We start from the raw sequence: 24,553 nt of genomic DNA, 5'->3' as shown, positions 1-24,553 counted from the left end.
GCTTGATCTGTTTGAGGGGCCCCTGGCAGTGGGATCAGGATCTATCCCTGGTGCATGAGCTGGCTTTCTGGAGTCCATTACCTATGGTGGGACGCCTTGCTCAGCCTTGCTGCAGGGGGGAGGGGCTTGGTCCTGTCTTAACTGAATGTACCAGGCTTTGCTGACTCCCCTTGAGAGCCCTTACCCTTTTGGAGGAGGGAATGGGAGTGGGAGGGAAAAGCTAGGGGGCAGAGTGGGAGGAGGGGAGAGAGGGCGATTGGTGGTTGGTATGTAAAATGAATAAAAAAGTTTCTTAAAAAAAAGACATGGGGTATGTGTGTGTATTATGTTGCTCAGGATAATCTCAAACATCCTATGCTAGGATGACAGGCCACGAACCATGGCACCCAGCTTGTATTTCAAATCAGGAAATGCCATGTGTCCAATTTTCCTCAGAAGTGGTCTGGCCTTTTAAAAAAATATTTCTATATGAATTTTAGGACTGTTCTTTGCCTGAATCATGCCACTAGGATTCTGACGGCAGTTACATTGATCTATATGTTCCTGTTCGTAGTGTGGACATTCTGATAAGATTTATTCTGAGTCACAGGGTGTCCTTCCATTTAGCTTCATCTTCTGTTTCTTTGACCAATGTTTTGTTTTTTTGGTTTTGGCCTAGACCAGACTGGCCAGGAACTGCCCAAATCCCACCTGCCTCTGCTTCCTGAGTGCTGGGTTTAAATGTGTACACCGTTAAGTCTAGCTCAAAAATTTAAAAAAATGTGGACTTTTAATCAAGCAATTTTTGTTAAAGCGTTAAGAATTTATGTTTAAAGAGTAAGACACAGCCAGGTTGGTGGTGGTGCATGCTTTTAGTCTGATGGCACAAGCAGGCTGCTCTCTGTGAGTCAAGGCCAGCCTGGTCTACTGAGGGAGTTCCAGGACAGCCAGGGATTTACAAAGAAACCCTATCTCAAAAAAAAAAAAAAAAAAAAAGAGTAAAAGAGTAAGATATGTAAGAGTTTCAGAAAATGGTATTGCATTTATCGAAAAACATGTAATTGAACTATAATTATGTAAACTTAAATGGCACATGATGATTATGATTAAATTAAATTAATCTTAATTTTGTATTTACATTTTCAGTCCAGATCATTACATTCATGCAGTGGTAAGAAGCTCTGATTTTTTTTTTCAAATGTCCATCCTCTTGAGAAATGCAAGAGAGTTCAGCTGAAGTTGTTATTTACTGTTTGAAATATGATACTCTAACAGTTTAAGAAAACCAAAGCCTAGGAAATTTAAATGTTATTTGTGATATATAAAACACACAAATATATATATTAACATGTGTGTATTGGCATTTTATGTGTGTTTATTATATATTGTAGTTATATCTGTTTTTTGCCTGTCTTTGAATTTTTCCAACATTTTGAACTGTTCAGATCTTGAGCCTACACACAAAGAAGATTGTGGTAGCTTTAAGAGTCCATTGATGGGTTGGGGGCTCCTTCTGCTTTTCTGGGATATCAATAATGACATCTTCACATCGCTTGGCCTCAGAAAGTGTATCCTGTGAAGCAACTGTGTCTTCGAAGTCTTGATGTTGGCTTGTATCAGGAGGTTCCTGCTCTTCTGGGACATCAGTGACAATATCTTCACATAACTTGGATGCAGCAGCTGCATTCTGTGATGTAATCGTGTGTCCAAAGCCCTGATATTGGTCCTGGGGCAAGTGAAGATGGCTTTGAACCTGCAGAAACTGCATCTTGTGACGACGAGGAAAGCAGACTTGTGTGTTCAGAATGTTCCGAGTCTTCAGGAAAACTTTTTTTTCTGATACCCTCACATTGTTCTCCCTTTAAGATAATATAAATTTATTAGCCAGGGGGCTCCTTCTGCTCTTCTGGGATATTAACCATTACATCTTCACATAGCTTGGCCTCAGAAAATGTATCCTGTGAAGTATCTGTGTCTTCTAAGTCTTGATGTTGGCCTGTATCAGGAGGTTCCTGCTCTTCTGGGACATCAATGACAATGTCTTCACATGACTTGGATGCAGCGGCTGCTTTCTGTGAAGTAATCATGTGTTCAAAGGCCTGATATTGGCCCAGGTGTGAGGATGGCTTTGAACCTGCAGAAACTGCATCTTTTGATGATGAGGAAAGCAGACCTGTGTGTTCAGTCTGCTTCGGGTCTTCAGGAAAACATTTTTTTTTTCTGATACCCTCGCATTGTACTTCCTTTAAGATAATATAAATTTATTAGCCAAAAGTTATTTTTACCATTCTAAAAATAGTTCCTCTCTTTATTCTCCCCAGATTTGAAGAGCCTGTATCATGGTACTGCTTTAAGTATGTTCTTATTTCTTAAATTACTAGAGTAAATCTTATGTATTTGGGTTGGGGTGATACCGCAGTCTGCAAAGTGCTTGCCACACAAGAATGAGGACCTGAGTTCAGTCCTCAGCACAGGTCCCAAGCTGGGCAGCTTGCAGTCCTGTGCTAGCGACAGAGCTGGATCCTGGGGCCTTTGGACAGCGATCCCAGATCAATCTGTGAGCCCCAGGACAGTGAGAGGCCCTGTTCCAAACCCCAAGCTGAACAGCTCCTGAGGGACCACACCTGAGGTTCACCTCTGACCGTACCTGCACACGCAGACAACCCCCTATATATACACTCACACCAACAGAAGTTAGATAGCTGTTACTTACCCATGTGTATTATTTGGTCAGAAATATCATCTGTGATATCTGACACATCCCACATAGCCATGAAAGAGTCGAAGCACGAGCCTTCCTCGGCCTCTCGAATGTAGGGTTTGTAGGAGAAGAAATGGTAATGTGCAATGGCCACAAGGAACATTTCAAGGCAGATTATGAAATCCTACAATAGCCACAAAAATATCCATCATCTTTGGCTTTAAATCTAGTTTTTCAAAATGCTAACATTTTCAAAGTTACATAGGGTGTCAACTTTTAAAATATAATCCAGATTATATTCATTTTTCAACATTTTTTCCACTTCAAACATGACAAGCCAAGGTTTACATTTCTTTTGCCCTCCCTCAGTCAAATATTTCTTAATCTGTTCCTCAAGGACTGAAAGGAAACGTGCAGATATATGTGGACCAGGAATAAAACATTTACCAATCAGTACCTATGGGCCATTTCTCTAGGGTTCCCGCTCCTCTCCATGGAGTAAGCTAACAGTCTTGCCCATGGTTTGCACGATGCAGGTTTAGGACAACACTATGTCAAACAGCTTAAACAGTAAAAGCCCTTGATTCATTGACAGCACTACTTACCTGCAGGCCCATGGCCACAGCTTCCGCGCTCTGCCATTCCCACGTATGCTTTTCAGAAATAACACCAACCTTCACCAACAGTGCTATAAGGACTGCTTGCCTGTATGTCAAGAAAAGGTAAAGGTCAGATCTAGATCATGAAATGACCAACTGTCTATGCAATTAGGGGCTCTGGAGGGGGCTCAGTGTGTAAAACACTTGCTGCACAAGTGTGAGGACCTGAGTTAGAGTCACAGAAGCCAGGGAAGGCTGGCATGGTGGTGCACATCTGTAAACCCGGCGCTCCTGCAGTGAGCCGAGAGGTGGGGTAAGAGAATCCTGGGAAGACTGCAGGCCGGCGAGCCTGATGTGTGCAGAGTGACAGTTAAGAGACCCCATCTCAAATGAAAGGCGAGGACCGATACCCAAAGCTGTCCTCATTTCCACATGCACACATGGCATGGACGTGTGCCACTCACACAATAAACACATGCATATCCTATACACAAAGAGATTAAAACGTGCACCTAAAAACAGTGAAGGCCTCAATGTACCCCAGGACCCACCACTGCTCTGCCTTCAGGGTATAGTCCCAAACAAGGTCTGCTTATATGAAATATACTCACCTTGCCTCATGAATTTATTCTACTAGCTTCATAAGATGAATTTCATTATGTATTCTCAGACCTTCATCATTTGGCTCATATATCATTTTTGCTTTGAAACTATGCACAAACAATTAGATTCTAAGTTCTAACAGCTTTTAAGTAAAGGGCTGGTACTCAATTGTATTTACATGTGTAATTACTAGGATTTGATTGTATTATTCATTCATTCATTTAGATACAGGGTCTACCAATGGAACCCTAGTTTTTCTAGGACTTGCTATGCTGATTGACCTGGCCTTGATCTGGCAGCCTCTGCCTCCCAAGTGCTGAGATTAAAGGTATGTGCCACCATGCCTGGATAATTACTAGGACAAAAAATATTTATTTCTGGCTGTGTGTGTGCACACATGTAACATGTTGTGTGTGTGGAGGTCAGAGGCCAGCCTGCAGGAGTCATTTCTTTCCATCTACCTCGTGGGCTCTTTGATGGAACTCCAATCGTCAGGTTGGTGACGGCAAGCATCTTTTCCTGCTGGTCCATTTCACTGGCCCTATTAATTTCAGTTTTGATTTCTCTCCCTTTTTAAGCCTTACTTCTTATGATTAGTGTGGCAGGGTGCCAGAGGACAGGTTTGTGGAGTTGGTTCTCTACTTCCACCTATACAGAGGTCCTGGGGATTAAACTCAGTTCATTAGGCTTGCATAGCAAGTGCCTTTCCCCAGGGAGCTAGCCTGCCAGCCCACAGAGTATCTGCATTATAATGCCATCGAGTCCCAGAAGTCTCTGTAGCATATGATGTGTGCCTTCAACTGCTAATGATTACTTCTGGCAGTGCAATTTCATGAATTCCTTCTCCTCTGCCCTGCTGAATTGCTAAACTGGATCGGATTGTTTCTATAACTCTTAGTATCTATCCTGTCCTAACACCATGGCTAGTTTGCTGTTTGCTTTGTGACAGTGAGGACAGACAGTAGGGCAGTGGATACACCAGGCAGACACTGTGATGGATCTCCAGCCCTACCCTGTGTTTTAAAGGACACTCACTGATAAACATTTCCCTGTCCTTACATGTTTTCTCCCAAATTGATAGCTGTTTTAGTTATGACAGATTTTAGGTAATTTGTTCATTTTGAGACAGGGTCTCACTATGTAGCTGACTGGCCTCAAACTTGCTATGTAGACCCTGCTAGCCTTGAACTCAGAGAGAGTCACCTGCTTCTGCCTGCCCGGGGAGTGCTGGGATTAAAGGTATACACCACCACACCAACATCAAGATATTTAGGCTATCTCAAATTATCTTCATCTTTTAAATGTCACAGTGGCCATCTGACTACTTCTTTGATTGTTCAGATACAAGATAACACAAGGGGGCAGAGGCTGGTCCACAACTTGCTTTATAGAGCAGGCTGTCCTCAAACTCACAATGTGAGATTCTCTTGCCTCACCCTGAATGCTGGGTTACAGGTATGTACCACCACACATGACTAAGATTATTTGATTTTTATCTTTTTAAAACTATTTAATATTTATTTTAATGTGTATGCATTTTGCCTGCATGTGTGTATATGATGCATGTGCAGTATCTGCAGATACTAGAAGAGGGCATAACCTGGATCTGAAGTTACAGAAGGTTGGGAGCCACTAACCTTGTTGGTGTTGGGAACTAAACCCAGGTCCTCAGCAAGAGTAGCAAGTGCTCTTGTCCACTGAGCCATCTCTCCATCCCTGTTTCTGTAAATCTTACAAGACCTGAAGGGATGGCTTTTTAAAAAGATGTTCTTATGTGTGTCTGACTGCAAGTCTGTGCATGTGCTCACAGAGGCCAGAGGAGGACTTCAGACCCCTTGGAGCTAGAGTTCCATGAGGTTGTGGGCCGCCAGGCATGGGTGCTGGGGACCAAACTGTGGTCCTCTGGATATGCAGCACACTCTCTTAGCTGCTGAGCCTCTCTCCAGCCCCAAAGGCATCTTCCTAGTTCAGGCTGGCCTTGAGTGGTAGTCCTGCCTCAGTCTCCCAAGAGCTGGGATTACAGACAGGCACCACTGAGCCTGGCATTGTATTCACATTATTTAAAAAAACTCCCTTAACCAACAGTTTTATTGGCATTTATAAAATGAGGATATTTAAGAGCAAGCAATACTTACCAGAACAATACGAAAGCTACAAGTTTGACACAAAGAAATTTGCCAACAGGTTTTATAGGGCTGAGCTCTTCCTTTAGCACTGTGTAAAACAGCAGGAGGCAGTACATGGCAAACTAGAAACAAAAGCAACATTCAACATTCTGCAGCAGGAAGACAGTGACAGAACCTTTCCTTAAAGCTGAAACCAGAGTCTACTGACGTTTTAGTGCTTTTAATATGTTGCTGAAGATGCATATATGTGAGATTTCTCAAGAGAGGTACGTAACATTTTTCCTGAATATGTTTCTAAGTGTTCACGTACTGGAACTCAAAGTGATAAACAAATGACATGAACGGAAGGTTTCCTTCAGTCAAAGAAAAAGGCAACACAAATTACCGCCACTTTTATAAAAACAGATTCTTATTATTAGCTAGTCTCTTGTGTAACATTCACACACACACACACACACACACACACACACAGAGAGAGAGAGAGAGAGAGAGAGAGAGAGAGAGAGAGAGAGAGAGAGAGAGAGAGAGAGAGAGAGTTTATAAGGCAACACGTTAAATAAGTACAGTTTCAGCAAAACTGTGATCATGAAATCTGCATCACACAAACCATTTCCTTGAGAGCAGTGTGTAAGTCCAGCTGGCCTTACTTCTTAAAATAAATGCCCAAGTTTAGAGTCAGTTACAATAACCAACCAGCATTTCAACAGCAAGAAGTATTTCTGGAAGCTTACTTTCCCCATTAAAACCAGGAGATACTTTATGCTAATTTAAAATACTTCAGGATATGAGAGCAGTAAAGGAAGAACCGAGTTCAGACCTTGCACTGGAGCAGGGCCACCCAGGGTGCTCGTCACACACTCCCGGGCCCTGGGTTCTAGCTCTAGTACCACTAAAAACAAACAGACTCTTAGCACTGAGCCGTTTCTTTGTACATAGGAACTGTGGCCCTCATGCTGGGATCTGACCCAGGGCTGTGTAATAGGCAAACACTCCAGGCATATTCCACAGTCATAACCCAATTTTCTAACATCTGTCATGAACTAAAATGAAATTTTGTCCCCCAATATCTTTTTCAACTGAAAGTAGCTAACTTTTGTGTATGTTTCATAAGGTTTACTTTTAGTATCTGTCTAAATGCCAATGGGAGGACCAAACTGTGCCCACCGGGTTTAGAGTGTTTCCAGTCCTTTCTTATAATGGGCATTACATCCCAGAAGGCTAAAACACTTCTACCATTTCTTTAGACTACATTCCCAGAAAAAGACTGCTGGTCATGGAGATGAACATGAGAGAAAGCTCTGGAGACAGACCCCATTTATTTCCATTATAAACTTCCTTCCTTCCTTCCTTCCTTCCTTCCTTCCTTCCTTCCTTCCTTCCTTCCTTCCTTCCTTCCTTCTTTTTTTTTTTGGTGTTTTGAGAAAGGGTTTCTCTGTGTAGCCCTGGCTGTCCTGGAACTCACTTTGTAGATCAGGCTGGCCTCAAACTCAGAGATCTGCCTGCCTCTGCTCCCCAAATTCTGGGATTAAAGGCATGCAATGCCATGCTTGGCTCCATCATAACCTTCTAATAATTTATGTATTAGAAGTGTTTGTTACTATACTGTAAAAAGCACTATCCAAAGACTTTAGATGAAATACACATCAGCTTAAGAGAGCCTTTCAGTGCCTAGAACAACACTCATTTTTTTTGGGGGGAAAAGAAAGTCATTTTTAATTTTCCTTTAATTCTAAATATAGATCAGAGATTTAAATTCTTGCTGTTTTATTTGTTTATTTTTTTGGTCTTTTGAGACAGGGTTTCTCTGTGTAGCCATGGCTGTCCTGGAAATCAATCTGTAGACCAGATGGCCTCAAACTCAGAGATCTGCCTGCCCCTGCCTCCCAATTAAGGTGTGAGCCTCCACCACCTGGTGAACTCTTCCATTTTTATTTAAACTCTATCCTCTTATGCCAATTAGACTTTTTCCCTCTTAATGAATAGGTCTATTGCATTGTTTTGTTTATTTAGAAGGCACACCATGCTTATCCTCACAAGGCTGTGTGGTCACAAGAGCAAACAGCTCTGCATGTAAGTCACCAAATCATTCATGAACATATTACTGTACTTCTATATTGTATAAAGGTATATATTAAAGCTGTTTCAAGTTCCATGTACAAATTAAAAGGTAATTTTTTCCTCAAGAAATAGCGTCTGATAATATTTAGCAACAGAAACAAATTTAGTACAATTGAGAAGAATGATGATTTACTTACCAGTTCTGACAAATTATTTATTATAACCAAGTAAGTCCTTGCATTGGAGAAACCAAATTTCCCTTCATCGTAGACACCAACCATTTCACATATCCTTAAAAATGGCAAGAATAAACTTTATGACTGACCAAGTAAACCAGTATCTTAATATGTACCCTTTAGAGACTTATTTTATGCATACAAATGTCTTACCTGCATGTATACGTGTGCACAATGTGCATGCAATGCCCTTGGTGACCAGAAGAGGGCACTGGATACTCTGGAACTAGATTTCACTAAACCTCTGCAAGAGTACCAAGTGCTCTTAACACTGAGTGCTCCACTGAGTGCTCTCCAGCCCTGAACACGTTCTTAAGGTGTAGTGGTAGCAACACTTAAAATTTAGAGTCTGTTTACTTTAGTAAAGTCTGTTTACTTCAGTAAGTCTGTTTACTTTAGTAAGCCTAATTTTGGTTTTTCTGATGTGTTGTACATTCTGCTCTCAAAGAATGTGAAAATCATGGCAATCCTTTGCATTGTTCATCATAATAGAGTCCGGCTTTTATATATGTATTTACACTATTAATCAACATTGTTCTTCTACTTGTTTTTTCCATTTAAGAACATCAACTGTTTTTTAAGACAGGGCCCAGTCTGGCCTTAAACTCTCAATTCTCCTGCCTCTACCTTCAAGTGCTAGGATTATTTGCCATGAATCACTACACTTGTTTTCTGTCATGTTGAGAATTAAACCCAGGGCTTTGTGCATACAAGGCAAACACTCTTATCAACTGAGCTATATTCCCAGTTATGTATCATAAAGATTTAAAAAAAGCTAAAGGAAGGCCATACTTACAATGTTATAGAACTGATAATTGGTCTGATCACAGTGTACTGCAGCACTCCCAGTTTGCATCGAAAGAGCAGCATTCTGCAGAAGAAAGAGAACATAACATCTCAACTATTCAGTGGCATCAGAACATCACAAAGCCTCCAAATTAAAATCACGTTGACAGCTGACACTAATTATATTGATTTCTGCCAATTTCATTTTCCTAAATGATAGTAGGGTAAGAATGTGGTGGCAACACGGAAATCTGAAGACCACTTTGAAATTATTTAATCACTTTATCTCCTAAAGCCTCCCTTCAGCTCCACTATAGTGCAACACAGAACAAAAGGAACAGAAGAAGGTGCTGGGACCTTGGTCTTTTCCTGTTTCCCACTCTTGCCCTGATACACTGCAAATCAACAGGACCAAATGAACTGAGTCTGTGAGTCAAATAAAACCGATTATCTCAGGAGCTTTGCTGATAGAACTGATAGTGATGGCTCTAACTAACACAGGAGAAAAACAGAGGCACAAATGAACTGTGAGCTTGTGCACACGCACGTGTATAAAGCATTGACATTTAGGATGCAGCTTCCTGGTGAATGTGTTTACAGAAAGATTTCCTGGGACAGGCAAACTACCCTGAGGGTGGGCGGCGATCCACAGGCTGGGGCCCTGGACTGAACACGAGGCAGTGAGCTGAGTTCTGGCTTTTCTCTCTGCTTCCTGACAGCAGATGGAGTATGACATCATGCACCTGCCACGTGCCTTTCCCACCATGAGGGACTGCACCCTCAACTGTGTTCCTAAGTTGCTTTTGTCAGTGACTTTGTCTCAACAGGGAGACAAGTACAAGACAATTAGCTGTATGATCACGTGCACAATCATTTAGGCTCCAGTTCCCAACTGAAAAAAAAATGCTGATTAAATATTTCCTAATACATTGATGAACTTTTCTATTGTGGTAAGCAATGTAAAAAAATAAAAAAAAAAACAACAAAGAAAACCCTCTCAACATGTACATTGTAATAATGTATTTTATTATCTTTCAACATGTACATTGTAATAATGTATTTTATTATCTTTCAACATGTACATTGTAATAATGTATTTTATTATCTTTCAAACTGTATTATGTGCTACATAGGGTAAGAGCTCTGCCTACTGTCCCCGCCCCTTGCAGAGAGCTGACTGATATTTCAGACCCACACAGAGGCCTGTTAAAACCAAACACACTTACTCTCCCATCGCCCATGGCGGACAGCAGAAGAGTGGAATGAGATGCTGTTCCTGCTCTTTTGCTTCCAGGTATAACATTACATTTGGGATCCGAATTGTTAAATAATTGGTCAGGAAGATCATAAAGTTATAAATGGTGTAAGCTTCATAGCAGTCTCTGCAGGTATCGGCATAGATTCCAACTTGGGGGAATTTTAAGGTCAACCACTATGGAAAAGCACAGATGTTAAAGAGAAATGCTACTGATTCAGAAAATGCTACTGAAGGCATTTTTTCCTTTTTTCTTTCCAGATAGGGTCTATGTAACCTGGATGTCCTGGAACTTACTATGTCCAGCAGGCTGGCCTCCAACTTAAGTGTTCCACCTGAGTGATGGGATTAAAGGGATGCAACACCACACCTGGCTAAAGCCATTTTCTTTAGTTGTGTCTACTGTGGAAAGTGTTTTTTCCTTTTATTTTCTTTTTTTGGGGTGGGGTGGTGTACAAATAAAAGACAATAACTAAAAAGCATGATAGCGAACTATCAGCATCCTTATGAGAATCTGCATCTATGGGTTCAGCCAACCCTGGAGCAGAAATATTTGTAACAGCCCCTGACCCCAGGTCTGCATTCTGGAACTCATTATACAGACAAGGCTGGCCTCGAACTCACAGAGGTCCCCTTACCTGCGTATGACACTGATATTCTATCAGATGTCATAAGCCATCTAGAGCTGACCGTAAGGACAGGGGAGACACACTAGTCCATATGCTGATGCTAACCATTCTATATAAGGGAACAGAGCATCAGTACATTTTGATGCCTGGGGTGGGAAAGTATTCTCTTGTGGCTACTTATTGAGGAGGGTAATTACAATATTTCATTATTTAAAAGATTAAGAGCCACTAATCTTAAATTTAAGCAACTGAGCAAAGAAAACAGCTACACATTAAAATGTCTGAAACAGGGCCGGAGAGATGGCTCAGGGGTTAAGAACACTGACTGCTCTTCCAGAGGTCCTGAGTTCAATTCCCAGCAACCACATAGTGGCTCACAACCATCTGTAATGAGATCTGGTCCCTCTTCTGGCCTGCAGGGATACATGCAGACATTACACTGAATATATAATAAATAAATATATATAATATATATTTAAAAAATGTCTGAAACATCTGCATTTTTCATTATATTATCTTCCTCACCAACACTAACAACATGTGAACTTGGCCAGTTGCAGTGGCGCACGTCTTTAATCCCAACACTCGGGAGACAGAGGCAGGGGGCTCTCTGTGAGTTCGGGCCCAACCTGCTCTACATAGTGAGTTCCAGGACAGCCAGATCTACGTAGTGAGACCCTATCTCAAAAATATAAAGACAAATAATAAGTAAAAACAGAAAGAAAGAAAAGCTGGGTTTGTGATGGCGCACACCTTTGATCCCAGCACTCAGGTGGCAGAGGCAGGTGGATCTCTGAGTTTGAGTCCAGCCTGGTCTCCAGGGTTAGTTCCAGGACAGCTAGGGCTACACAGAGAAGCCCCTGTCTCAAAAAAGAAACCCAAAAAAACCAAAACCAAAACAAAAAAACCACAAAAAACTGTGAAAAATTTCACTATTAATCTCTTTTTAAAAGTCAATATTATGTGTTTAATTACTTTATTAAGCTTTTTTTTTTTTTCTTTCCGGAGACAGGGTGTAGTTTTGGTGCCTTTCCTGGATCTCACTCTGTAGACCAGGCTGGCCTCGAACTCACAGAGATCCACCTGGCTCTGCCTCCCGAGTGCTGGTATTAAAGGCGTGCACCACCACTGCCTGGCTATTAAGCATTCTTTAGTAAGCATAGTTGTGTCAGAAAAGAAGCAAGGTGGTGGTGGCACACGCCTTTAATCCCAGCACTCACTGGGGAGACAGAGGTAGGTGGGTCTCTGAGTATGAAGCCAGCCTGGTCTACAGTATGAGTTCCAGGACAGCCAGGGCTACATGGAAAAACCCCTGTTTCAAAAAACCAAGAAAAAAAAGGTGTCCTAAAACATTTTTTAAAAAGATTTATTTACTTTATTATTTTATGTGCATAAGTATTTTGTCTACTTGTATGCATATGTGCTATGTTCATGCCTGGTGCCTACAGAGATCAGAAATTGGATTCCCTGGGACTGGAGTTATAGTTGTGAGCTGCCATGTGGGTGCTGGGAATTGAACCTGGGTCCTCTAGAAGAGAAAAGTACTCCTTACCACTGAGCCATCTCTCCAGCCAAAGAATTCTTAACGAAATACAATAAAATATACTTACACTATCTAAACTGTATATTGGGACCATCCAAAGAATCCTACAGAAAGTAAAACATAAAAAACACTTAATATCATCTTTATGATTTAAGTCAGTCAATAGTAGTAATAGCAAATACATTAAGATTTGTCCTCATAATAGGTTTTTGAAGTTCGGGTTGTGTGTAATGCATCATGTGTTGCAGAATCCCCCAGAAGGACACATGTACCGTCAACAGCATAAAGATACCAGCAATAAGCCATGCTTTAGCATGTATTCCAACCTTGAAAAACAAAAGAACACATTGGTTTAGATTCTGATATTAAAACTATAAAGATCAATATTTTTGTCTTAAATTTTCATTAGATTACTGATACTGCTTGGTATTTCCCAAATAATTAGTAGCAATTAAGAAAAGATTTACTTTTTAAAAAATTCTATGTATGTGTGTGTCTGTGTGTGAATATGTGCTTGTGTGAGTGTGGGTACCTGCTGAGGTCAGAAGAGGGTGCTAGATTCCTTGGGGCTGGAGTTACAGAGTGTGGTAGCACACACCTTTAGTCCCAGTAACTTGAGAGGCAGAAGGGTCTCTGTGAGCTCCAGGACAGCCTGACAAAAGAACCCTCCTCCTCATCCTTCTCCTCAAAGACAAACAAAAAGAACATTTGCATAGTATCTCTGCCCATTCCTAGTGTGTTATTTGCTTTCTGTATCCGATTCTTGTTTGCTGTTTATGAGCTAAAATTTTGAGGAAATGCCCCAGTTAAGCCTCTAACCTTGAACACAAAAACAAAACCTTTCTTTGATCTTCTCAGTCCCCTCTACCTATTGTGCTATCATTTCTCGGCTCCTTCGGAGTCAAAATCTTCAAAACTCATATATTCTCCGGATTCTAAGTTTTCACCACACATTCGTACTTCAACAATTCTGTTCTGGGTTTGGTCCTCCCAGCTCCAGTAATCACTAAGCTCCCACTGACCTTTCTCCTTGTGAAGAGTGATAGGCAGGTTGGCAACAGTGCACACTATTCAGAATGTCCCCTCGAGACCCTCCTCCCGGGCATTCACTTCATTGGTTCCTTGTGAATTCCTGGGAAATGCTGGTGCCAGGTCCCTTGCTGCTCCTTCTGTGTGTCCTTGATCTCAAGCATTCTTTAACTGCGGACACTGTCTAAAGTCTGACCATTAGTACCTAGGTGTGCTCCCCTTTAGAGGTCGGAACTTAACCCCTATTGCAAACGGCCATATTTGGAGATAAGGCTGATGGGAAGTGACTTAGGTGAAATGAGGTCATAGTCTCATAGGGCTGGCGATCTCAAAATGAGATCGTTCAACCACCTGAGGATTCAGCAAGGGCATGGCCATCTGCAACCTGAGAGTACCTTCCCTAGACAGCAACCCTCTGGTCCCCATGATATCTGACTCCAAAATAGTTTTCAAGACTGAAAACACAAATTCCTGTTGAAGGCACTCAGTTCATGGTATACACATGTGCTTCTGTGTGTGTGTGTGTGTGTGTGTGTGTGTGTGTGTGTGTGTGTGTGTGTGTGTGCAGGTGTGCATGTGTGGAGGTCAGAGGTCAGCTCTGGGGAGTCAGCTCTCCTTCCAGCTTAGGAACCAGGGCGTCTCTTGTTTCTGCTGCTGTGCTGCAGAGTGGAGGCAGCTGGCTGGCGAGCTTCCAGGCAATTCCGTGTCCACCTCCCATCTTGCCATAGATGCCAGTCAGGTGGGTCACAGAGAGGGAACTCAAGTGGTCGGGTTTCCTGGTTATTGCTCCACCTGCTGAGCTGTCTCCACGGCCCTTTATTATGGCAGAGAGTAGATTAAACAAGACGTGTACCTGCAATTGAAACTGTTCTGAGGTCCAGACTTGCATATCCAAGTGCATTTTTTGACAGGCTCACCCGCACATCCTCCATTAAACATCCCTGTCAGAACTTGAGGGACTCAACTTGGGGTGTTAGCAGTTTACACTGCAGATTAGAATTGGTCTTAAAGGTTCATGGCACTTTCAAACTACGCTTGAAGCTCACAAAGAGAATACTAAGTGAATTAAGTACTCCAAGGAATATACTAAGTGAGGAAATTATATTTATATTACGATTGCTATACCTAAATTTGGGTGGATATATTTTAAATGGCAAAAAACTTAACAAATGAGAAATACTTAATGTTATATTATAAGAGTCTTAAATAACTATGTGGACTATAATAAGAAAAGCCAACAAAAGTTTAGTGAACAAAATGACCCTCCAGACACGTTTGGACATATTGTTTAACTAAAATATTTTCCACACTCAAAAGGGGGGGTCATGTACATGGTATGTCATAACTCTTCTAAAATAATAAAGTACTTTCCGGTTATTATTATTAATAATTCTAAGTTCATTTTATACATATATTACGGATATCTTAGGTATCCAGCTTGTAATACTTTAGTAATGTCACATGACGTCATGTTGTGACATCAACAAGTAACAAAAGGCAGCTGGAGAGATGACTCAGGTAAGGGGCTTGCCTCCAACACTGCACTGATCTCTTGAGCTCAGTCCTCACTCAGCACTCATGATGGAAGGAAAGAACAACTCCCCTAACTGGCCCGTGCTCTGACCTCCACAAGTGGGCCATCCCATGAATACACCAACACCAAATACATTAAAAAAAAAAAAAAAAAGAAACAAATACACGAGGAACTTTTGTAAAACTTTTGTTTTGACTGAGGAGTAACTTCAAGGGGCTGAGGAGTAACTTCAAGGGGCGAATGTAGCTCAGTTGGTAGAATGCTTGCTTGCCTCAAGTGCTCAAAGCCCTGGGTTCCATCCTCAGTGTTGAATCAACAGAAGCCCTGAGAATGTGGAGGTTGGAGAACCATCCTAGGCTGCAAGTTCCAAAACAGCCTGGTCTACATGAGACTTTATCTCATTAAAGAAAGAAACAAAAGATGGAACTTCCAACATAAAAACAATTAGCAAAGTCCAACTAACGGGAATCCTTTCGTTCCAGGAAGCAGGCTAAAAGCTTATAAAATCCAGAACGTAGCTTTCAAGGTAGTTTATCTGATCTGGTCAAGCCCAGTATCTGCACAGCAGATGTGATTTCAAGAATAGTTTTTTTTTTCTCTGTGTAGCTTTGCGCCTTTCCTGGAGCTCACTTGGTAGCCCAGGCTGGCCTCGAACTCACAGAGATCCGTCTGGCTCTGCTTCCCGAGTGCTGGGATTAAAGGCGTGCAACACCAACGCCCGGCAAGAATAGTTTTCTGGGAACTGATGGGTACCGGCGAAGCATTCTAAGCAGCAACGTTAACTGTTTTTCTCCACCAGGTTCCACCTGCACTTGTAGCGGCAAAGTGAAATCAGACGGGTCTGTTTAATGTTCAGAGATGAAATGTTTTTCTGACCCCCCAAGCATTAAAGGCTGACAAAGGGATCCTGCCAAACAGACTAAGAAAGGGTAAAGGTGCTGGACCCTCTTACCTTCACATTGTGATATTTCAAAATACACAAGGTAACCAAGATCAGGATGCTAATTATATAAATGAGTATGACCAGGGGTTGGATCCATCGCCTCCAGTTTTTCCTGTTGCTCGGACAGGCCATTTTCATCAGTGAAAAATCACTGAACAGCCAAGAAAATGAACCAAATCAAGATTTTGACACTTTCTCTTCTTTAGCTGTTTTCTGTGAAGTCAGACGTCAGACCTTTATGATTGGGCAGCTACGGAGGAGGGCGTGACTGTAACCAAGGTTACTGAAGGGCGTGGTGGGAGGGATGCAGAGGAGGATAGTGGAGGTTTGTTGGCTTCCCTAACTTGGCTGGTCTTAGTGGATCATGAGGAGGATTCCGGAAGTTGTAGGGAATGGGGACGGTTCAGAAACACGTGCTGCATTTTTGAGACTTTGTTCCATCTAAAGGAAAGCCTTAGTGAGGGACAGAGCAGAACTTGAGACAGGCTTTTTTTCTGAAAAGGCTCCCTGGTTGTCTTTAAGGATGGAATTAGAAACTGGCTGGAAAAACACAGAATAGGAAACCTTTGCTTAGATTTCAGTCATTTGTTAAAGTTTAGAGCCCTCAGGAGGGGTTTCACTGCATAATTCTGAACCGAGTAGAAGAATCATTCTAAAACATTGCTTATTTGGAAGTAATTGCCAATATGAAATGTTCACATTTGGAACTTGTGTTAAAAAGTCCTACTCATTTAGAATTGAAAAGGTTGGCATTCTGACACCATATTCTGTGCACTCAAAGCTTTTAGCTGTATAGGTTTGCAGAGCAAACAAATGGCAAATGGGATCATAAGGTCTCTCTAAATCAAGGGAGCAAGCAAACATCTGTGTCTCAATTAGACACGTGAATATATATGGCCTCTATCATTTTCTGAAATCAAACACCGTCCTACGTTCTTTACCTACAAGGGTTAGTTTTATGTGGTGCTGTGTTATTCATTAAGCAGCACTGTTTACTACGAGAGAAAAGCCAGGAGGTATGACAAAACCCACCGTAGGAGTTTATTAGGAGAAGGAACAGAGGGGGATGTGCTTTAGGCCTATGGGAGGTTGTGTATGGAGAGAGAGGAAGAAGGAGAAGGGGGGAGGAGTCTGTGACCTGCTTTTTATGGATGCCCCCGCACGTGCACATATGGGCTTAGGAGCTGTGCCATGCATGCACATGGACTGCGTGATCACACTGTGTAAATTACACCGCCATGCAGCGCAGGGATTATGTAGGACATAAGGGGTGACTAAGCCTCTTGCTTGGCTGCTGAACATGTGTGGTCATGTAGCAACACTATAAGCTGATCTGCACAAAAGGACCGAGAGACAGGCAGTTTTCTGTTTCACAGATGAGAAGTTTCAAGTGATTGATTTGCCCAAACATTAGCTGTTTGCTCTGACCTTGGAGTCTGCTTGATGTTTAAATATTTGGTTTGTCATCATCTGCAACCAGGGAAATTCTGCCTTTTGGCCATGTGGGCAAAATGCTGTGGTCCCGAGTCTCCCAGAGACACAGATGGAATAGCGTATCCTTGTCACACTGTGACCCAGAGCCTGGAGACTGACTTCCACAATCTCTCCCCTATTCCTCCATGATCTCTATTTCGCAACTTTCCTTAAAGGGGCACTACAAATTTTGTTTGGTTGAAACTAAAATAGCTGGTTAGGGGGAATGCCTAATCATTAGTGAATACCTTGTGTATTGTTAAAGTTCTATAACCAAATGTCTTTACTGTTTACTTCTGGAAATGACAGTCTAACAGGGCTGTTTCTGTATGTTCAGCCACACACCCATTGCTGCCTACAGTCATCTTCCCCATTCTTTCTCATGGAAACCTTTTTAACATAATTTCTGAAATCTGTCTCAAATGCTCTAGCACCATACTTCATGTTTTGTTACAGCCATTAAATGTTTGTCTGTTTTCCTTAGACTGTGAGTTTCTCAAAAAGCTAAAATTCTTGAACCATTAAGAGCCATTATTGAAAATCAAGGCAATGAAGAGACAAAGGTGTCAGATGCAGATGTGACTGCATTTGTTTTTGAGCTGGAATTCATTTTTGGTGAAACTTCTAGACAGCAACAGAGAAATCAGAGATAGTGAGTTTTTCATTTGAATTTGCTCACTCATAAAGGCTCTGCTTTATATTGAAGATGTCCTTCCTTCCTTCCTTCCTTCCTTCCTTCCTTCCTTCCTTCCTTCCTTCCTTCCTTCCTTCCTTCCTTCCTTCTCTCTCCCTCCCTCCCTCCCTCCCTTCCTTTCTTTCTTCCTTCTTCTCTCCCTTCCTTCCTTTTTTAAATTTCTCCCTTTCATTCTTGACAGTCTCTCTGTGTAATCCAGACTGGCCCAGAACTCACAGACACCCACCTGTTTCTGCTTCCTCAGGGCTAGGATTAAAAGTGTGTGCCACCATGCCCCACAGTTGATAGTCACTGATTTTAGAGCAAGATCTGCTGGCTTTACAGGGCTCTGCGATGAATCCAGAGAGAGAACAAGGGCCTGTAAAGCCAGGGCTGAGAATAAAGGCCTCAGCTGTGTCACTCGGTATGGAGAGGCTGGAGGCCCTGGCCCCTTGCTTTTGTTCTACTCTGGTTTCCATGAAATCTTCTAATTCTCACCTGAGTAGCTGCATCTTTGCCCTTGCCTAGCATGTTTGTAATGTAGAAGTTCTGATCCCCCATATCCTCAGGAAAGAAATATTACACACACACACACACACACACACACACACACACACACACACACACACACACACAGAGAGAGAGAGAGAGAGAGAGAGAGAGAGAGAGAGAGAGAGAGAGAGAGAGAGAGAGAGAGTCTGTGTTGGCTGTCCTGAAGTTTTTGCTCTGTAGACCAGGCTTGCCTTGAACAGAGATCTGGCTGCCTCTGCCTTCCAAGTGCTGGAATTCAAGGTGTGGAATTACACCCAGCAGTGATAGCAAAGATATCTAACTATTCTATTTCTTAGGTATGCATGCCCACACAGTTTAATTGTAGACATTTGTGTATTCTGTGACAGCTGTATCTGTTTTCAAAAATATTTAAGATATAAATTAAAATATCTCAGACACTTCTGTGAGCTCCAGCAGCCTGTGTTCTGTTGGCCCACACACTGGGAGCTGTAATCCTAGGTCAGTCGCCTGTGTTTCTGACCTGGATTTATGCTTCAACTTGGTCTTGATTTCTTCATTCCAGACACTATCCCCACATTCACAGTACTTATCTGAACAGTTTTTGATGGCTCCCTATGCTTTACAAGCTTTACTTTTCCAGTTTTTACTCTGGTTCACTGCCCTGGCACACAAACTTTTACCCTGGGTTTTGTTTGTTCCTTGGTTAAACCACTGAGATAAATATTTAAATGAATACTTGAATTTCCCTTGCCCTTATCTTCAAGGTGTGCTACTAGAGATACTGGATCCATGACTATCGGCTTCTCTAGTTTCCTCACAAGAAAACTGACAAAGTGCCTTCTCCTGCCCAGTAGATTTCTGTAATGAAGGTGATTAGCTGAGGATGGAGTACTGTGAAGGTGTAAACAACCTATTGTAGTAACAAATCACCTCATGTAAAAATTAGTACTCTCTAGATGAGCTTTCCAGCCTTCTTCCTTCCTTCCCTTCCTTTCTGCTCCTGTCCTCCCCCTCCCCTTCCCCTTCCCTCCTCTCTCCCTCTTTCTGGCTCTCTTGTATCCCAGGCTGACCTCAAACTTGCTACATATCCAAGATCCTTGAACTTCTGATCCTTCTCTATCTCCCAAGTCCTGGGGTTACGGGGCTGCAGCGCCAAGGGCAGTTCATGCAGTGCTGGGATTGCACCTGGTGCTTCATGTGTGCTGGACAACTGCTTTACCGACGGAGAACTTCCTACAGCCCAGTCTTTACTTATTTCCACCAGCGTTTTGTTTTCAGACCGATTTAAGTGACACTTGTCGAGCATCAAGGTGCAGGCTAAAAGAAGTGAAAATGAAACCCCTGACCCCCTGTGTGTGTGTGTCTTGAGATAGGGTCTCATTCTGCATCTCAGGCTGGCCCCAAGCTTTGTAATTCTCCTGCCTCAGCCTCCCGATGGCTGGAATTGCAGATTTGAGCCATCACATCTGATTTGGGAAAAATCCTAGTAACTTAACAGAAATTGTGTTACCTAGAAAAGTTGAGAGGAAAAGTTTTTGTGGCAAGGATGATGATTCTGTATATTATAAAAAAAAAAACAACATGAGAAATGAAAAAGATATACTGAAAATTTTTATGATTTTAAATAAAAATGAAATGTTATTTGTGCATTTCATGATGATCCCCAAAGAAATTTTTCACCTTTACAAGGGGAGATGTTAATTCTGTCAGATGAGAATAAGACCACTACCACAATTTTGAGCCAAATTTGAAGCAAGCTTTAATTAGACACTGACTAGGACAATGGACTCTGGCCAGGTCCATTCCTGAATTTTCAGAAAATGGCCATGAGTCATATTTTGCAGAGACTTAAAAAGACAAACCCATAAGGCCACAGTATTTCCCATGAGGTCCAATCAGGGGCAATCATATAGCTTGACATACTACTTCCTTTCTGTGTACCTCTTGCCTACATCCAACCAGGGCAAGCATGCATCCTGATGCACTTCCTGTCTGCATGCCTCTCGCCCACATGATCAAGCACATCCAGTGCAGTTGGGTCAACCAAACTTGTTTAGGGGATGAAAACGTGGTTTGTTACCTCCATAAACAATAGCCTCCAGCATTTCAGAAACCATCTGTCCTTGGGCAAGAGGCTTGCAGATGGGAGGCGATTTTTGTTTCATGAGTCTCTTAGGCAGAGTAATTAAAACTTAAAATGGACAGCGGTGGCACAGGCCTTTAATCCCAGCACTCAGGAGGCAGAGCCAGGCAGATCTCTGTGAGTTCAAGGGCAGCCTGGTCTACAGAGTGAGATCCAGGACAGGCACAAAAAAAAAAAAAAAAAAAAAAAAAAAAAAAAAAAAAAAAAAAAAAAAAAAAACCAAAAACAAAGCAAAAACAAGAATGTAACTTTGGCTTCCACAAAAGATTAGAGGGAGGTTTTTGTGCTAATGTGAAGAATGAGTTTTGTCTTCAACTATGAGGAGAATGCTCTTTGGAGGTGGAGGTTTTGCCTTTACTTTTCTCACATATGTTGGGTTGTTGAGTGCCCTTGTGTAAGTAAACACATAAGCATACATCCTGAATGGTCTCATTTACGTGACACAAGTGTGTTCACATGTGTGGAAGTGAGTGCTCTGTACGTTCCATGCTGTGAATGGAGTCCACCAGGCTCAGCTGGTGCAAGCAGTACCTGTTTATGTAACATCTTCCCTCTGTAGATAAGGGTTGAATTTGACTCCTCCTCCCCCTCCCCTCTCTCTTCCTTCCCCTCCCCCCTCCTCCCCCTTCCCCTCCCCTCCTCCTCCTCTGTTTTTGAGACAGGCTTTCTCTCTGAGTCTACTTGTCTTGTTTCTGTAGGAAATGTGAGTGAATAGGCGCTCCCCGACTGGCAGTGCTGCAGTGGGAAGCTGTGGAACTTTCGGAAGTGGAACCTGGCTGGCGGAAGTAGGGTGCTTGGGGGCATGCCTTGAGGGTTACACTTCTTCCCAGTCTGTGTCTCCTCCCTCTGCTTCTTGATGTTCTTCCCGAGTTCATGGAGTCCAGCAGCCATGGAACCCTCAGAAACTGTGAGCCAAAAGCTTTCTTCATGGTAAGTCTTTCTGCATCAGGATTTTGTTGCAGTCATGAAGAAAGAATATCTTGTACAGTATACATTCTGCTGTGTACTTTCCATGTTCCTCTCCTGGAAAAAGAGGAAAAGAGAGGAACACTGGCTTGTGTTTTCCATTCCAACTTGGTTGTTTCCTGGAACCATCTCTAGGTCAGGATAAGAATCAGGCGGAGCTTTCAATGCTCCCACATTCTCAGAGTTGTCCCCAGGAAGAAAGACTTGAGGGACACAGTGTCTTGCTTGCTTGTAATTTTTTTGCCGTCATAATAAAAACCATAGACTTAGTGGCTTAAGTGTTTGTTCATTTTATTTCCTTGTTGAAGAAGTCAGAAATCTGGGGCAATGGGTCTCAGAGGGCTGAAAACAAGAGGTTATCAGCACTGTGTTATTTTCTGGATGCTCTAGGATAGAATTCCTCTTCTTCTTCACTGGGGTCATTGTTAGAACCCTGTCCCTTCCTTTCTGGACAGCAGCTGGAGACAGTTCAAAGCTTTCAGAGGATGAACACACTCCTTGTAAAGAGGCCTAGCTTAACATTAGTGCAGCCATGACAGGCTGCAGACTAGCAAACAATACTGGGACTCGGCCTCACCCTTACAATAACCAGGAAAAGCCACAAACTGTACCCTGCAGGAGACCAATCAGAATTGAGACAAACAAGTACTAGATGCTCCAGAACATTAAGGAGAGCTCACATCACTTGTATATCATTTCCTTTATTATTAACATTGTTGCTAATTTCCTTGTAGCAATGCCAGTACCAATCCCTGATTGACAAGACTTCTGAGCCCCACTCCTGCCCAATCAGGAGTTCAACCCCCATCTGAGTCTGGAATTACCACCCCCCCCATCCTTTACTCCTTAAAATCCCTGCCATAACTGAGCTCAGGGATCTCCTTGATCCAACCGCTGTGTTGGAACAGACAGAGAGCCCAAGCTCAAGCTCGCAATAAAGGCTCTTTGCTTTTGTTTATGAACTCAGGCTCCTGGTGGTCTCTGGGGGGCTCATGACGCAGGCATAACACTTGCTATTGATCTCTCCTCTCCAACTTTGAAGCCAGCAACAGGAGATACTTATTCTCCTTCCATCTTAACACTTTTTTGTTTTTATTTTTGAGACAGGGTCTCATTATGTGGGTCCTGGATATACTGAAACTCACCACATAGACCAGGCTGCCCTTGAACTCATGGAGATCTACCTGCCTCTGCCTCTTGAGTGCTGGGATTAAAAGTATATGCCACCATATCTGGCATTTTATTTATTTATTTATTTGTTTGTTTGTTTGTTTGTTTGTTTTATTTGTGTGTATTATTTCCATGTGCCACAGTGCATTGATGGAAGCCAGAGGACAACTTGAGGGAACTGGTTCTCTTCTTCTGCTATGTGGATCCAAGGATCAGACTGAAGCTTGGTGGCAAGTGCCTTTATCCTGGAAACCATGTCCCTGCTTCATATCTTGAGGTTCCTAATCAACCTGCAACGTCCTTTTTGTCCTGAAAGATAACATAGTCACATGTGCAGAAATCTTTGGAGATTCAATGTTCAGTCCAACACACCTAGTGACATTCAAAATGATGTGACTCAGAAACAGTCTTCAACTTCTACCCCTCTGTCAGCACTCAGCTGTATATGTGATGCATCATCATTCAGGCTCTGTGCCCTGTGCATTCACTGGGAAGTGTCTGGGGCTGGAGAGATGGCTCAGCCATTAAAGGCTAGGCTCACAGCCAAGAAGAGAAGTGTCTAAAGACAACGCTTTTATAGCATACAGGATAAGAGGAGGGACACAGTTAAAGGGAAGGGAATGAGTAGAGTTTTCTTTCTTCTCCCTAAATGGAAGAATACAGCAACTCATGTGGTACAGAGAAAGAATGGTAACATCTCATTGGCTATGAAGTACGATCAATGACTGGCCCAATGAGGATCCAACTTTCACAGGAGAAGGAATAGCTTGAGATCTGCCTTGTAGTGGCTAAGAACTAAGCACATGTATAGACAGGTGATGGCCAGATGCTACTGCTGAGGAGCCCTGCACACATACACATGTGCACACACTTCAGACACACATGTGTATATACATAAATGCACCTGCAGCTTACCAGTGGTATATCAGTTTGATTTCCTGCTTGTGGAGGGAGGGTTATTATGAAAGGAATAACCATGTCCCAGGGCCTTTAAAACTCATTCCAGAGGGCTAGAGAGATGACTCAGAGGTTAAGAGCACCTCTTCCAGAGGTCCTGAGTGAAGTGAAGCGTCACACCTGGGGACAGTAAGTGACTAGGCAGCCTGAACCACCATAAACCAGCTACTGTCACTAAACCGTAACACTGGGCACACTCGCCAACACTCCGTCATAAAACAGCAGCAATTAGACAACCCCAGCAGGACCAGGAAGCATTCTTTTTATTTTAATATGGAAAGCTTCATGAGTTTGTGTGTTATCCTTGTGCAGGGGCCATGCTAATCTTCTCTGTATCATCCCAGTTGTAGCATATGTGCCGCTGAAGCGAACATCAGAACGTGTTCTTAAAAACACAAGTAAGAAGAGTTAGTGAAAACAAGCTCTTAATCAAGAGCTTAGAACAGGGACGCCTTTAATCCCAACACCTGGGGAAGAAGCCATCTCCCTGGGGTGAGACCAGAACGGATCTGAACACTCTGTCTGAGGCCAACCCAGGGCCCAGCTGCCGATCCTATGAAACCCAACAACTTGGAGGTGTTGGTGAGACTACCCTGCTCAGCTGAAATCCATCCAGGAGAGGATTCAGAATCCTACA

At 42.5% G+C, this 24,553-nt stretch overlaps 1 protein-coding gene and 1 non-coding gene across 6 annotated transcripts; both read right to left on the bottom strand.

Annotated features, from left to right (window-relative positions):
- Positions 1-1,914: 1,914 nt before the first annotated feature.
- On the bottom strand, positions 1,915-18,253 carry LOC143273120 (transmembrane protein 184C-like). 5 transcript variants are annotated; one of them, XM_076571492.1, is made up of 9 exons: positions 16,031-18,252; positions 12,583-12,841; positions 10,315-10,520; positions 9,099-9,173; positions 8,264-8,357; positions 6,018-6,130; positions 3,286-3,385; positions 2,693-2,864; positions 1,915-2,222 (listed from the first exon to the last, which is right to left on the bottom strand). In XM_076571492.1, exons 2-9 carry the CDS (start codon positions 12,697-12,699, stop codon positions 2,179-2,181), a joined length of 921 nt encoding a protein of 306 aa, XP_076427607.1. In that variant the 5' UTR covers positions 12,700-12,841; positions 16,031-18,252; the 3' UTR covers positions 1,915-2,178. The 5 variants fall into 5 exon arrangements, 4 of the variants coding, with proteins under 4 accessions (XP_076427607.1, XP_076427608.1, XP_076427610.1 ...); XM_076571493.1 differs by lacking the exon at positions 16,031-18,252 and adding an exon at positions 13,048-15,417; XM_076571495.1 differs by lacking the exon at positions 10,315-10,520 and having other exon boundaries at positions 12,583-12,619; positions 16,031-18,253.
- Positions 18,254-24,183: 5,930 nt separating this feature from the next.
- On the bottom strand, positions 24,184-24,288 carry LOC143273655 (U6 spliceosomal RNA). Its single transcript, XR_013051837.1, has one exon. It is a non-coding gene; the product is annotated as a U6 spliceosomal RNA (small nuclear RNA).
- Between the last annotated feature and the right edge of the window lie 265 nt (positions 24,289-24,553).

The sequence above is a fragment of the Peromyscus maniculatus genome, chromosome 5 (genome assembly GCF_049852395.1).
Source record: "Peromyscus maniculatus bairdii isolate BWxNUB_F1_BW_parent chromosome 5, HU_Pman_BW_mat_3.1, whole genome shotgun sequence".
NCBI lineage: Eukaryota > Metazoa > Chordata > Mammalia > Rodentia > Cricetidae > Peromyscus > Peromyscus maniculatus.
The sequence above is the reverse complement of the archived record's forward strand: the minus strand, read 5'-3'. Positions and strand labels throughout refer to the sequence as shown.

Excerpts from the sequence above, each read along its gene's own strand:
- LOC143273120 (XM_076571492.1), bottom strand. The coding sequence starts at position 12,699 with ATGTATTTGCTATTACTACTATTGACTGACTTAAATCATAAAGATGAT. Across the intron at positions 8,358-9,098 it reads ATTATCAGTTCTATAACATT|GATATGTGAAATGGTTGGTG; the intron begins GTAAGTATGGCC and ends GCCATTTTTAAG. Across the intron at positions 2,865-3,285 it reads CTGTGGCCATGGGCCTGCAG|GATTTCATAATCTGCCTTGA; the intron begins GTAAGTAGTGCT and ends TGGCTATTGTAG.